Source organism: Pipra filicauda, unplaced genomic scaffold (genome assembly GCF_003945595.2).
Source record: "Pipra filicauda isolate LSUMZ 115617 unplaced genomic scaffold, ASM394559v2 scaffold278_size1010298_pilon, whole genome shotgun sequence".
Lineage (NCBI taxonomy): Eukaryota > Metazoa > Chordata > Aves > Passeriformes > Pipridae > Pipra > Pipra filicauda.
The window spans coordinates 523,280-539,165 of NW_024104396.1; the positions used below are offsets into that span (position 1 = coordinate 523,280).

General features: G+C 42.3%; 1 protein-coding gene across 3 annotated transcripts in view; it reads right to left on the reverse strand.

Annotated features, from left to right (window-relative positions):
- DCAF12 (DDB1 and CUL4 associated factor 12) overlaps window positions 1-15,886 on the reverse strand; it is a 31,168-nt gene that overhangs the window by 13,041 nt on the left and 2,241 nt on the right. For all 3 annotated transcript variants that reach the window (XM_027722257.2, XM_027722259.2, XM_027722258.2), the window contains exons 3-7: window positions 6,462-6,668; window positions 5,194-5,254; window positions 1,996-2,189; window positions 846-911; window positions 484-646 (exon numbers count right to left, since the gene is read on the reverse strand). In XM_027722257.2, coding sequence (XP_027578058.1) covers window positions 484-646; window positions 846-911; window positions 1,996-2,189; window positions 5,194-5,254; window positions 6,462-6,668 — 691 coding nt within the window. The remainder of the gene's footprint in view (window positions 1-483; window positions 647-845; window positions 912-1,995; window positions 2,190-5,193; window positions 5,255-6,461; window positions 6,669-15,886) is intronic.

Genomic DNA, 15,886 nt, shown 5'->3' on the forward strand with positions numbered 1-15,886 from the left:
AAATCAGGAGTCTCACTCATGGCTTTAAAATTACAAAGCAAGCACAGACTCCCAGTATGATAGCAGAGAGCAGACAACATGCCTTCTTTCCTAATTCTCAGAGAAAAATGCAAGAACAGTATAAAGAGTGGCAAAACGACTAGATTGGGTCCGAGAGGAATTAAAATAGAATAAGACACAGTAAAAAATATGCTGAAGTAAAATGCACACTTTTAAAAGTCCAGTAACATTCGAATGGGTTACAATTTAGTTGATCATAAGGGCACTGATATTGCCCTTCACTAGATTTCAGAGCTGCTGTCACGTTTGGTGTTGGTTGCTCATGGAATGCTGTCATAAAAGCAAAACCTATATATACACTATTAATTATTTAGTCTATCACAGGAAAAACCCTTCCTGTTAATTAAAAGCTTGACTTACTGCAGTCTTAACAGCTACTTTTGCAAGAAAATCATTTGAAGCACCTTTTGACAGGTTTCTTACCACTGCCTCGTTCTTTGGAACAGACGGATTTAACATTGTGGGAAGGCTGCCTTGGGTCCAGGAAGGAGACGTGTGCCTGTGATCCTACTGCATACACTGACCACTCCTGACCATAAGCCAAACACACGTTCTCCCTGCAGTATGGCAACTTTGTGGAAAGTAACTGGAAAGAGAAAACATAAAAATCAATCCGTTACAAGAGTAGGATGTTAATAGAACAATTCTGTAAGCTATGTTCAAGGAAGTTGCAGTGAAAAAACCCCAAAATGCAGCTGAAAAATAAGTTGACTGCAAAAATATAACCTGACCCAAAGAAAAACTGAAAGCAATGGGGTGCCTTATCTGAACAAACAGAAAAGCACCTTTGATAGTGTGAGCTCTGCCTTCCAAAGATGAAAATACCCATCCAGGGACACTGCTCCCAGCTCCTATTAAAAGGAGAAAGAAAAAAAAAAAAAGAGTTAGTTTCTGTATTATAGATGTCCTTACAAATTCATTCTAAACTAGGCAAGTGGCACACTCTGGATTGAACTCATCCACAATCCTGTACAGGCTTTATCAGGATACATTTTCATTTTACAGTGTTCTTCATAGAATACAATATGGTACAAAGATGGTAGGTAGAATAACAGTTAATAAAAGAGTAAATAAGAAATAATAACTTTTGAAACCATAAATGTTGTTAGGCAATTAAATAGTGAATTATTAGACAGTACAAGCTAGAGTTGACATGTCCCTTCAGCAGGTCCCACATTGATTCTAACCCTGAAGCACTATAGGCACTATACTGAAAAAGCTACATGAAATGTCCATCCCAGAGTAGTAACTAACTGAAGTAGCTATTGTGAAAAATACAGCCTACAGGAGCACTGTGCTTCTGAGAGCACACCACCTTTGCTTCAGACCTTCTCTGTTCTTTGAGGGCAGGAAAAACAAAAGTAATGGAGGATGAATTGCTACTCCCATTAGTAATAACGGGAGATCAGCATGGGGGAGGTTAGCATTTAGCATTGGCCAAATACCAACAAAATGGCACCAAAGCAAGCACTGGTGCCTGCCCTGTGAGTCAGGCACCTCACCTGCTGAGCAATCCAGAAAGGATTCAAACATCAAAACAGGAACTGCTAAGAGTAAGTTGGTCTTCGCAAAGGGGGAAGGAAAGTAGCAAGAGCATTCAAGAATTGAGGATTCAAGCTGCAAGAGATGTTTTGGTGTTTTATTTGCTTCTTGCAAATACTCCTTGTCTCCCCTGCTTAGGATGCAAGTCTAAAATCAAACCCACGGGAAAATTGTGCCTTCTGAAAACATATCTTTTTTTTTTTTTTTCTCCTGGATTCTCCCATTCACTTGGGCAGAAGCAAACAAAGCAGGTGAAGACAAGAACGCAAAAGAATCAGAGAAAAAAAATATTAGCTTGCTTCTCCAGTATGTTTAGTTTAGATTATTTTGTTCTTTTTCTAATACATAGGGACAGTTTTGGGACTTCTCAACTGCCTTACTCATCTTACTGACCTTGTTCTTATTGTTGAAGGCCAATGCTCGGACTTTGCAGTTATCAGGGTTGGTGTTCTCCTTGGGGATGTCCTTCAGAGCACTGTGTGTTATGTGGGCATAGACAGGAACTTGAGAGAGGTTATGCCTGGCATCACTTTTGGACAACACATCCTCTGTGACTTCCCAGAGACCCATTGAACCATCCCGGGAACCTGATCAAACAGTCCATAAATAAACAGTCCATTTCACATACACGTAACTCCCCTCTTTAAAAAGGAAGAAACAGTAGGGTCTGAAAGAAAGGATACTATTAATTTAATCTAACTGAACACACTGTTGGTGCCCATGTATTAATTAACAAAAATGTGATTTTACTGAGCTCTAAAGTTCATAATGTTTGAACTCATTATCAGCTGTTTGTCTACAGAGCTTCCAAGCAGCTGGATCACCTCATCTGTTTTCAAACTGATTAGGATGCATCAAAAACCACAACCCTGTACAAGAATCACCATTAGAGATTCGCACACAGAACGACTTAACTCAGAAGTGACTGAATAGCCTTTGGGTTCAGCCTGAGCCTGGCTTACCAAGGCTGAGATGACAGCCTGTTAAACCAACGCAAAAAACCCTCAAAAACTCAGTTGGATTTATGCCTATTCGGGTTCATTTGATTTCTATCAGTATGCTTATGGATAAGCACACAGTCATTCGTGAGCTGAACAGAAACAGCTATTTCAGAGCACAGTTTGTACCACTTGGAATGAAATTCTATTTAAAAAATTATTTTGCTAAAATGGGCCACTTGTTTAAAGAATGTAATATAGGAACTGAGGTTAAACAAGCAAGAACTCATTTTACTTTTTTTTTACTGAATTTGATTACATTAATCCAAAATATGAATCACTAACAGCAATAATATTGGATGAAGAAAGCTGAATGTCTTTGGTTTACAGATCAACACAGTCTTCATCCAAGGCCTTATACCCATCACTTCTGGTGTTCAGGCAACTCACTTTCATCTAAGTCAGCTCTGACAGATTTGACAGGTACTTCAATTTCTTCTCTACATAATGTGAAAAATATATGCCTCCTTCTGTCAAACGGAATTCATAATTAAGATGCCAGAAAAGACTAAGTATTTACACCAGACTATTAAATTTACTGTCTCTGCTACATCACAGGGAAAAAGTTGCAAAGACAGTTAAGCAGAACACTTTGTTGCAATATGGGTTGTTTGGCACAGGAGAAGTGGCTTTGCTCCCTCATGGATGGATTCCGGCATTTGGCACTATCACCTACTACAGACAAATACAAAAGGAGCATCCTAATGCAGCAGTCAGCAGGTGACACAACATCTTGCCACTCCATTATATGCCATTGGTTTTAATGGCAGCTAATCTTGTTTGTTTTGGAGGCTGAACACTCGGCAGTAGAATTTCTGAAGGTCTTGATGTACCTTAGGAAGAAGCTTGTCCCTGTTAATAGCCCTGTCAGTTTCCCCTGGCAGGGGAAAAGGCCCATGTATGTTGTTCGACTGGTTAGCCCTGAAGCCAAGCAGAGTATCATTTGCTTCTCTAAGCTCATGACATCCTGCGGATTACTCATCTCATCCAGAGCTTTTGCCATGGAAATCTTTTTGCCCAGCCAGCACAGCTGAGTGGACTGCTGTATTCTTCCTCAGCTCTGGCTGCTTAGTCAAGAGTTTAACTTAGAGACTAGACTTAGGGACTACTGAAATAGACTGCTGAAGGTTTTAGAGTCCTGCCTTGTTCTTGTTGAAGTTAAAACAAGCACAAGGAATAATAAACCCCTAGTCCTCTTTCAACAGCTTTGACTGCAGTGAGAAAGACGTTGCCCAATCTCTTACCCAGATGGGTGTGATCTGCCATGGGACCAAAGGACTTTTTTCTTCCTGTGGCACTTAACTTGCCTCAAGAAAGTAACAAAAAATTTGCATCTAGTTTTTTAAATCAGATAAAAGTATTTGCCGTATCCTCGATGTCTGAAGTTCAAGTATTTCTACTCTGCACTTTCAGATACAGATGGAGTTGAAATCTATAAGATTAAAACCATGTCAGAAGTTCACTGTCTTTTTTATCTCTTAATTAGGATTGTCTGTGAGCTCTGAAGAGATCAGTTTAGCAACCAGTCTTGCTTAATTGCTTTCAACAAGTTTTCCCTGGTGTCTCAGGTCTGGAGACTGGAAGCTACATCTTGCCTGCTGTAAGGACCACAGAGCAGAGAACACAGCAGCCTTCTACTCACACATCCGCCCCTGACCTTTGCAAAACATTGGGAGCTGTGCATTCCACTGGATCCTTATCCTTCCCCTGGATATCAGTAATCATCCTCAAGCTTACTAGCTGATAGTGTGGGGGTTTTTATGTAGATATTTGGGGTAGAGACTTGCAAGGATCAACTTTCATGTTAAATTCAAAAATCAAATTCCAGGATTAACTTTTTGATTTTGGAAAACAAAACTTCCACTGAACTACACTAACAATTCAAGGACTTGACTTTTATATAAGACTACTATGATCTTCTGTCACCTGCAGTTCAACAACTCTGTGTGCAGAACACTACTACACCCTGTCAGCACAGAAAGGCAGTGAACTACTAAATTAATGCAACAGCCTATTATTACTGCTGCCTTTATCTAACTTTATGAAGTTACACTGATTATCCAATTAGTTACTAAACAGTCAGTAACTGAGTTTTTCTATTAGAGCCTTCTGTAATAATTGCCTTAGTGTAAGTGCACATGTACATACACATATATACACACACACAACTGTACTGATAGCTTGACAAAAGAGAGTTTAATTAGTCTTTCACACGACTTCAGGAAACTGATATTGCTCTGCAGTATTCCAAAGTTATCAAATGATAATTAAAACTCCTCTTGAAATTATTCCTCTTATGTGGAACCCTTTACTGTAACTCATTGTGTTTAAAGATCTCCTCATGGCAACACCTACTAGAAACACAGGAATATTCTCTCTGATACTAAAAAAATCAAAGATCTAGATCAAGTGTTTAAATAGCCTCAGTAGTTTTAAGTGGTTTCAACTGCTGTGATAGAGGTGCTTTCTGAAGACTCATAAAATGTTGTAATTCAGCATAAAATTCTGGAGAGGAGGAAAGTTTAAAACAAAAAAGGAAAGGCAAAACCCCCACCAACCAACCAGAAAAACAGAAGAAAAAGTTTGACTTTACCAGAAACAGCCATAGTATCACTGATCCATGCAATTGAAAATATCCAGTCCTTATGTCCATCCTAAAAGAAGAAAAGACAGATTTTTCTGTGCCATAATACTCCAGAGTAGTCTCGAAGCAGACAAACGCTCTCCACTTGGATTTTTAGTACAAACTCAGAAGGACAGACCTACACTAAAAAAAGGTTCCAGTATCAAGCTGGAGCAGTTTAAGTACCCACTAGTAACTTTGACTTTTTGGGTTTTGAACTGTGTAACTAATGGAGAGCAATTAGGTGTTGGAAAAACAGGCCTCTGACCAAGGACAAATTGACTCCAGTTCTAAGGACTCCGATTTTCCATTTTGAAAGCAGCATTCTGTACTTCTGCAAGTGCACATCCTAATATAAAAAGTAACCAAAATCTTGTGTTTATGATACATGACCTACAGATTAATATTTCAAGCCTATTATTTCAAGAATCTCTTCTTTAGGAAATGAAAAACCTGTGTGGGGGAAAGAAAGACCATAAGGCTCTAGTTCTGTTTGAAAAGATAAAAGGTCATGTAAGTGAAGAGCAAGTCATGCAAATCTTCAGAGTCAGGTCTTGCTGTATCTGGTTATCTGCTGCTGCAGAACTCTGACCCGACCTCTGCTGTTGTAGCTAACACCCACATGAAGTCCTGAATAAAAAGGAGAAATGAGAGAGAAGCACTCATGGGACACCACTATACTCACTTCAGCTTTTTTTAAAAGACTGGCTGTTTTAAAAAGGCCTCAGGACATTTCAGAAATAAAACCAGTATGAGAGTCTATCTAACTGCCAGCAGCCACTGGGTCAGAACTAACCTTCAAAACCAAGTTTCACCTCTGGAATAATACATCTGTAAACTGCACTGGATAAGCGGAAAATCGGAACAACTTGCATCACCTTTTAAATTTCCCAAAAGAGCTTTTTCACTGTTAGTAGCTTGAGAGGTCATCACCACAATTGGACTTTAACATTCAGGATTTTGTTACATTTTCAGTGCTCAAAGGTGATCTGAAATAGATCTGAGTGAGGGTGAGGAAGAAGTCTGACTCAGAATCCTGAGAATCCATTCACATGTTTATGTACTCACTCGGATACCACGTCAAAAATGCCAACTCAACTGGGAATGTTTTCAGGCTTTCAGCAATTCACTCTCCATTACAAGACTCCCAAATCTTAACCTTGCTCTGACCTTACACACTTCAAAGTAGTAGTTCTTGTAAGTGACAGAATAAACCTTCCCCAGGTTCTCCCACTTACATCTCCCACACAGACAGGATCGAGTGTAGGCAGGCGATAAATTGCAAGACTGTTGGGGTTGTCTCCACCTGTGGCCAGGAGGGTCCTCGAGGGGTTGAGCTCGATGGCATGAATGCCACATCCCTGCTGGTTCACCATGCCCGGTTCACGATCCTTCAGAATAGGAATCTTGGTAATTTGACCAGTCTGGACATCTACTACAAATAACTGGGGAAAAAAAACCAGACAAGTAAGTCGTCATGGAACAGACAAGAAAAACAAGATGGTCAAGTATCCTCCTTATTTTGAACTGACATTCTTTTCTAGTTGAAATATATAAATACTTCCATTATGGCACAAATTCCTTCTCAAACCTAGTAAACTAACAATGACAGTGGGTTTTATTTCAATCAACCCATTTGGTTTTCACAGCAATGAGAGAAATCTGTCATGAGAGGCTTCCTATTTAACAAAACCCTTGAATATAAATTTTTTCCCTGTTGAGTATGAGAAAAGAGTATTTTTTTCAGGTTCTCTGTGCCACAGTGAGAAAGAGACCCACCTCAAAAGAGCCAGTAAGTCCCACAGAGCTCAGCACAAGTCTCCTGCCTCCCAGAGAAGAGATTTACTGCGAAATATTAGCTTTGGCAGACTGACACTTTATAAATCTATGCAACTGGAGTTTATTTTCTGATGATACATGGGAAATAGTAACTAAATACAGTACTGCCAGCACAAACACCTGAAAAAAATGTATCTAGCTACATAACTCATCCTGTAAAAAGTCTAGAAATTGGAGCAGTATGTCACTGGCCCCTTGTCAGAAAACTCTTTTATAAAGCCTTACAAGTCTTCAAACAGACATTATAGCCAGAGCTATGTCAGTTCAAATATATACAACCACAGGGTTGCAGTTTAAGCCAGAACAAAGGTTTACATTGCCTGCCAAAGGGCACTTTCGTTTGGGAGGCTCTTGGGCTGGGTCATTTCACAGATGGTGTTCAGAGGGCAGCTGCACCAACAGTCAAACAGAGGACACAAAGACTGTGAGGGAACACAAGTGAAGCAAGGAAATGGTGGATCTGAAGCTGACTTGGCACTAAGGGAAGTGATGTAGAATCACAGCCCAGGATTATAATTAAATTTCACATCACCTTAAGCCTGTTCCTTCTATAACCAAAGAATCTTGTCTCAAAGCCTCTGGAAGTGAACCGAAGACAACAACAACAACAAAAAAAAATCTCAATACAGTTTAAAAGATAAACATCTCCAGGAAATCATTCTGCAATTGTCAGGCATTTCTAAAAGGACAGAATAGAAATCCAGGGGTTCTCAGAGGTCAGCAATACATAACAAGCTGCCTTTGGTGAACTCTTACAGACTGTAGATCTATTCTTTAATAGAAGCATAAGAAAAAAAAATTAGAATCATATTTATTACTTAATGTACTGAACTAGCAGAATATTAATGTCAAATAAAAGCCTAATAAAGTATGGTATGTTAAACACATTCCACAGACAAAGATTAAAATCTGTTAATTGCTATTTGTGTGTTGTGTCTAGAACTGTGCATCACCTTCAACTCACAGTGATCTTCTGCTGTCAGCAGCAGCCTTGCACAGACTGATCCTACAGGGACTGCATTTTCATGGTTACTTCTTTACTTTGCATGCAGAAGTGGGGTATGACAGCAGGTGAGATGCAGCTGAGTTGGAAGGAGGCACTCCTCACTTTTCTCAAGCCTCACAATGCAGTTCACAGCCTGAGACAGCTGATAAAAGGTCTGAGCAGTAACTGCTCCCCAGCTTGATAAGGGACTTGGTAAGGAACTCTGGGTAGTTTAAAAACAACCACCACCTCCCTAGAGTAAAACAAGCAAGCACTGTCTGTACTGCGGAGACTGTTGCATCACCTGGGGCAGGACAGGAAGCCAGAAGCTCACACTTGAAAGCTGCACCACTGCCTGCCTAGAAATCTTCCCTGTAAATCCAGCACAAGAAGCCAAGAGAAGCCAAACAGTTGTTAGACACTTCTAAAGCCATAAAGGCAGAAATGCTAAGAAACAAGAGAGGCACCCAGTTAAGAGTGCAGAAAATTTGAATACTGTTTCAAGAGTTTTAAAGACTCTAGAGTAAATAAAATACAAAATATTTGCTAGTCTTGAAATAAGTACATCTGCAAACAACTCCAAAGTAGCCTGGACACGATGGCTTGACAAAGTCCTGATAACCGGCAGTAATTTTCTGTGTTATCTCAAGCAGGTATAAGAACTTTTTTCACTGCTACTCATTATACAGAAACTAAAAACCAGCCCCCAAAGGATGTAATAAACCCCCATCAACCTCCAAACACTGAACTGTGCATATTTGTCTATTGATTTCAAGCTTTGCACAAAATTCAGTTCTTCCTCCTAGTAAAACATATGCATGTCAGCCATTAGTGTGCCAAATAACATCCAGGATTTCCCAAATCTGGATTGCTTTGGCCATCTGCCAGAAGTCCAAGGACCACACCTCATCTATGAGAAACATCAGATTCACTATGGTGTTCTCTGCTGGACAACCTTGTTCTAACAAGGAAACAGGCTGGATGACACGGCAGAGAGAAATCCATCTTCCCTCTTTGTGTTTTTTAAAGCAGTTTAGACGCACAGCTTGCAACAGTGCTATCACTCGAGGATCAGGGTAGACAGGCATGGCCAGGTACTGCAGTTGTCAGAGCCATGCATCTTCATGATCTGGCCCTACTTTGCACATCCCTTGAGATTAATAGCTCCATGCTTACTTTTCTTTCAGCTTGCAGAAGTGGCGAGAAGTCACTTTGGCAAATGGCTCCCCTACAATTACTACGTGGCTTTCCTCTTCTCAACCTGCTTATTAACAAGTTAATCAAGAAACTGCCCCACTTCATTGACTAAGGAACTTCATGAATCAGCTTGCCAAAAGTAAAGACAGTGGCAGGGAACAGAGTATCCGAGGACCAGAGCCTGAACTGCAAAATCCATCCGTCTCTTATATGCAATACTGATAGCAGAATAGTTTGATGGTTTTTCCATACTTTTATTTTTTGACCTGTCTTTTGGGGACAATAATTTAGGGGGGGGAAACACCACCCAGAAAGCTAACAATTCATTAAAAATAAATTCCCTTCCTGTGTATCTTCAACTGAAAGCACTGACTTCAAACAGCAAGATTAAAAAAAGAGGGCTATGAAATGCCATTTCAAGGCAGCACATAGATTCTCTCGTGTCTTCTGCTGCTGCCCCTGCACAAAGAACAGCGGACAAACAGGTAGCCCTATCTTATCTTTTAGTTGATTCTACAAATTAATTGGAACAAAAATGAGGGGTGCCACCCTGTTTTTATTATTACACAGAATCACAGGACATGCAGAGTTGGAAAGGACCCATGAGCATCATCGAGTCCAATTACTGGCCCTGAACAGGGCATCTCAAGAATCCCATTCATGTGCCTGAGAGCTTCTTGAGCTCTGTCAGCCTTAGTGCTGTGACCACTGCCCTAGAGAGCCTGATCCAGTGCCCAACCATCCTCCGGGTGAAGAATATTTTTCTAATGTCCAACCTAAACCTCCCCTGACACAATCTCAGGCCATTCAACAGGTTCTATAGCTGGTTACCAGTGATACAGAGATCAGTGCTTGCCCCTTCTCTTCTCCTCACAAGGAAGTTGAAACTGCAATGAAGTCTCCCATCAGTCTCCTCTTCTCCAGGCTGAACAAGGGCCCTCAGCCGCTCCTCATACGGCATCCCCTCAAGGCCCTTCACCATCTTCATTACCCTCCTTTGGACACTCTGTAAGAGCTTAATATCTTTCTCATATTGCAGTGCCCAAAACTGCCACAATATTCCAGATGAGGCTGCCCCAGGGCAGAGCAGAGCGGGACAATCCCCTCCCTCGACTGGCTGGCGATGCTTTGCCTGATGCCCCCCTGGACACGGTTGGCCCTCCTGGCTGCCAGGGCTCTGCTGACTCATGGCCGAGTGGTCATCGACCAGGACCCCCAGGTCCCTTTCCCAGCACTGCTTTCCAGCATCTCCTTCCCCAGTCTGTGTGAACATCCAGGGTTGCCCCACCCCAGGTGCAGAGTCCAGCACTTTCCCTTTTCGAACACGAGAAGGATGAATGGAGAGTTACAAGGCACAGAGAACATTCATGGAAGAGCCTTGCTCATTCTTCATCCAAGTGCTCTTCACACACTGCTCACAGAAGTCACAGGCACATTCTTGTCATTCATACTAATGTCATTCACACATTTGAAAGAAACCCAAGATAAGCACACTGTCCTGCTAAAAATAGTCACTAAGAGAGAATCAATCATGGTCAAGTTTCACAATTAGCTTAAGCCAATCTTTGAAAATTCAAGTGCCTCCTCCTCACCCACCCAAACAGTCTGATCACCCTTTTGACAGCAACTAGTGCTCAGGTAGCTGCAGGGTCAGCTGGATCATATCTCCACCTCTGGTGAAATTAACCCTACAGGAGAACCTGCCTGCTCACACAGCAGCAAGCTGACCCAGCTGACTCCCCCGCCACAGGCACATCAGTGCCAGCCAGAACGAGCAGGTGGGAACACCCAGTGCTGCAACAGGACAACTCTGGACCAGCTGAAGCTGCTCACAGAAAGATCTCACCCCCAGCCAAGTTGGAAAACTAGTATTTGTCCTCCTTCAAATAAATTTTTTGCTAACAAAACAACAAAAGCAAGACAATGCTTATTGTGTCATTGTATTGATGCTAAAGCTGGTCACATCTGAGTAGCACTGATTGGTTTTTCCCATTTCTCAGCCTTGACTCTTATTCAGATTGTAAACATCTCTCCTTTCTGTTCATAAAACACTTGGTATCAGGTTCCTCTGTTTTGTGGCAATACAGACTTTCTAATATATGCCAAGCCCCAAAGAAACACGGACTCTTTAAAGACTAAACTATCAAACTGGTATCATGTCTGCTTTCTGGTGAAGATCAAAATATAGAACCATAGGATGGTTTGGGTTGAGAGGGATCTTTAAAGGTCATCTTGACCAAGCACTCAGCAGTGAGCAGGGACATCTTCACCTAGAGCAGGTTGCTCAGAGCCCCATCCAACCTGGCCCTGAAAGTTTTCATGGATGGGGCATCCAGCAGCACTGTGGACAACTCATTCCATTGTGCCACCAGCCTCATGGTAAAGAACAACTTTCTTGTATCTAGTGTGAATCTGCCTTCTTTTAGCTGAAAATCATTACCTCTTGTCCTGCTGCTACAGGCTCTGTTCAATTTGTCTGTCCCCATCCTTTTTACATCCCCCTTTAAGTACTGGAAGGTGCTATAATGTCTCCCTAGAGCCTTCTCCAGGCTGAACAACCCCAACAACAGTCTTTCAGCCTCTACCCACAGGAGAGCTGCTCCATCCCTCTGATCATCCTGGTGCCTCCTCTGGACTCACTCCAACAGGTCCATGTCCTTCCTGTGCTGGGGACCCCAGAGCTGGATGCGGCACTGCAGGTGCTGGTCTTACCAGGCAGAATCCCCTCCCTCACCCGCTGCCCACCCTGCTTTGGATGCAGCCCAGGACAGGATTGGTTTCTGGGCTGTGAGTGCACATGGCTGGGTCATGTCCAGCCTCTCAACCACCAGCACCCACAAGTCCTTCTTGGCAGGGCTGCTTTTGATCTGTTCATCCCCCAGCCTGGAATGTTACCAGGAGTTGCTCTGACCCAACTGCAGCACCTTGCGCTTGGTCTTATTAAACCTTGTGAGGTTCCCATGGGCCCACTCTTTGAGCCTGTCCAGGTCCATCTGGATGGGATCCCGTCCTTCAGGTGTGTCAACAGCACCACTCAGCTTGGTGTCATCTGCAAATCTGCTGAGTGTGCACTTCATCCCTTTGTCTATGTCATTAATGAAGATATTAAATAACACTTGGTCCCAATATGGACCTCTAAGGAGCTCCACTTGTCACTGATGTCCATTGGGACTCTGAGCCATTGACACTACCCTCTGGATGCAACCTTCCAACCAATTCCTAATCCACCCGTCAAATCCATCACTCTCCAATTTGGAGAGAAGGATGTAGTGGGGGAACATGTCAAAGGCTTTACAGAAGTCCAGATAAGTGACATATGTAACCTTGTCCACTGATATAGTCACTCCATCACAGAAGGCCACTGGTCAGCCAGGACTTGCCCCTGGTGAAGCCGTGCTGGTTGTCTCAAATCACCTCCCTGTCCTCCATGTGCCTCAGCAGAGTTTCTAGGAGGATCTGTTCCATGACCTTCCCAGGCACAGAGGTGAGGCTGACAGGTCAGTAGTTCCCATGTTCTTTCTTCTACCCTTTTTAAATATAGGTACCTTATTTCCCTATTTCCGGTCATCTGGGACTTCTCCTGACTGCCATGACTGTTCAAATATCATGGAGAGTGGCTTGGCAACTTATCAGCACACTAACATGCACTCATCTTAGCACAAAACTTACAGGTTGTGCAGTAGATGCAACTCAAGTGGGTAATGGCCTTGCACATCCTCCTTGAAAGGGTCCAAAGTGACATAATCCACAATGTAAAGAAACCACCTGAGAAGTGAGGAGAGGTAAAAGCACCCTGCGAGTTGGTTGACCCCAAATTCACATTTCCAAGACAAGAACGTGCCATCAGGCACTCTGCCTTGCTGTGAACCTCTGAAGCACGACTAGCTAATAGACACAGACTTCGATATCATTGGATTTGTGCATTTGTCAGTTTTTATTTGTGTCTTGCCCTCTGTGTGTCACTTCAGGAGGCTGGCAGACAATTAACATATGCTGGCAGATGGCAAAGGAAGGAGAAGTGAGAGACTTTGTCTGCTAAAGGGCATCACACTATACCTGGCACAGAAACTACCACGCTCTGAAGACAGACATGAGTATCACATGCAGTTGACAGAAAACCAAATACTCAGTACAAGAAACAACACCTGGCTATTTACTCTGAAAGAAAGGTGAACAAAGTGATCAACTACAGGCACTAGAGGGTTATTTATGCTGAGTTTTGGTCACTGTTCATTGGACTTTGGGTAGAGCTACAAACTGCAGGAGCAGGACTTGTTATTTCCGCTCTGTAATCAGAAATGAGCTGTTGTCTTGATGCTTCATCACATGTGCAAAGCTAGGAGATACATTAACTTGGAAAGCAAGGGGAAATCATTTTTCCCATGGCCAGTTCATATTTACTGAGGGAGAAGTAACTGAGTGTTGTGTTCTCCCCACCACAACCCCAGGACTACAACACCGGGCCAACTGTATGAGATGCACGGAACAGACACGGGACCTCTTGAACAAATTTAAAGTTTCTACTAAGAAAAAAGAGCTGGTGATTTACAGCAGGGCACCCAAAGCAACACAGGAGTCTACTGAAGAGAAAAAAGGTATCAGCCAGCATTCAGAAACCAACCCCTGCATACCTTGGAAATGCCATCTGGGCATTCAGTAAGTTAAGCACAATCACATCTATCGGGCCGGCCCAGAAAAAGAAAAAAAAAACACAAATTGAATTCCAGGCACTAATAAGCTTCACAATCGGGAAAAGAATTATATCCTGAACACATATACATAACTAACAGAACAAAAGAAGCTGCAAAATGATTACTGAAACTGCTTTTTAGACTTTATCTACTTTATTCTTTGTAATTTCCTGAAATAGTAAGGAGGAAAAAAAACCCCACAGGCCTCTTATGTTCAGTGTTTTTGTTTGCCATAAGCTTGTCTTCTACCAAAGCCTCAGCGTTTCTCCAAGAAGCTCGAACAGAAGATGCAGATTACAGACAGTATCTTCTTCTGAGACTTTGTGGCATCAGTGTTTGGTAATTCAGATGCCTATCAGGACACAGCCTAAAAATCTGCACCTCTCCTGAGTTTCCCTATTCAGTCATTTGAATTGGAAAACACTGAGAAGCCCATGCACGCAAGGTCTAAGAGATTTTTGCAAAGAGGAATCCTGTCTCAGCAAAGCCCAAGTGATTGCATACGGGTCCCACAATTCTAAATCTATCAGGAAAAGGATGCACTTTTAAGAAACTCAAATATTTGATTTACAGTCGCTCAACTGTGAGCACCAGGATCCAGTGGAGAAAAATAAAGATATTTCATATGCAGAATCATACCCTAGGATAGTTTTCAAGGATAAAAAGTTACCCAGCATCACTAAACAAATCATAATCTTCATTAAAAATGTGCAATTGATGGAGAGCTCCATATTCCCACAGTCTTTGTAGTGACTAGCACTGCCAAGTGACTAAACCCAATCCTCCTCCTTTATGACAGAAGTGTATTTTTGTTTTGTTATTAAGAATAGTGAATCCTTCTGGCACTGCACAGCCGAGGGCAATTTATAAATTACATGCTAAAAGCGCTCAGTGCCACAGTCAAGCTCTGATTAAAATAACTGCTACAGTTTATATTTTTCTGTTGCATTAACTTTAATTAAGTGCAACTCCAATGCAGCAAACCCCATTGAAGTCAACCAGGGTGTTTTAGATTTACTCCCAACTTCAGCACATGACAATCAGCAAAGGAATTTTTTCTTTATTATGTCGCTCACGAAGGAGATGAGAGAGAGGAATTTCGTAATTAGAGTGAGGAGTTTAATGCTCTACTTGCTCAAATGTGGACCCAAAGCAAACAAAGTACAGCTACTACAGTGCTTGTAACTCACACACCATATTTCACAAAGCTGCAGTGACTTCTTTTGAAATCACCGTGTTTTGCCCAACGACAGACGAGGTCCGTCTGCAATGTTAAGTCTGGCTGCGGAAGCACACACTTGGTTGCAGCACGTGCAGAGGGAACAACAATACTGCTGAATCCCTCTCCAGCTTCACGATTGTTTGGTCCCAAACAATTTTCTGCAAGGTTGCGTTAACAACCCACTTGTCCATTTATCTTCGCCGCAGCTGCGCTGGAGCTGCAAAAGTTACAGAACGCAGCGAAATCACTGCAGCTCCATAAAACAGGCAGTCATCTTGCTAGAGTAAGCAAGATTTTTGGGAGCTTGTGTTTCAGCAGGAGTTTGTCTCCTGTAAGCTGCTCCACGACCAGTGCTGGCTGCTGACTGGCTGAGGAGATGAACATACGTGGAGAAAGTAGGCAGAGAGGTCTATTTCGGGCTCATTGCTGCTAAAAGGTTGCTTTGTTTTTACAGTTAGGCCTTACTTCTTAAGAGCTACGGCATGAGAGCCTCCTGCTGTGTAACTACGAACATCTGAGATGGAAAAAAACCAACCCACTGTCCTTTGCTGGTCAGAGCACTGAGTGTGGCTCCGGCACAAAAAAGGGATCTGGAGGCAAAGAAGCAACCGCAGCAACGGATACACTTTGAGGTTTAAGAGCTGCTTGATCTGTGCATTCCTTGAAAAGCCTGGTTCATGTCTGTAGCACTAAACAATCCCGCCTGGGATTTTGCAGTAATTCAACTGG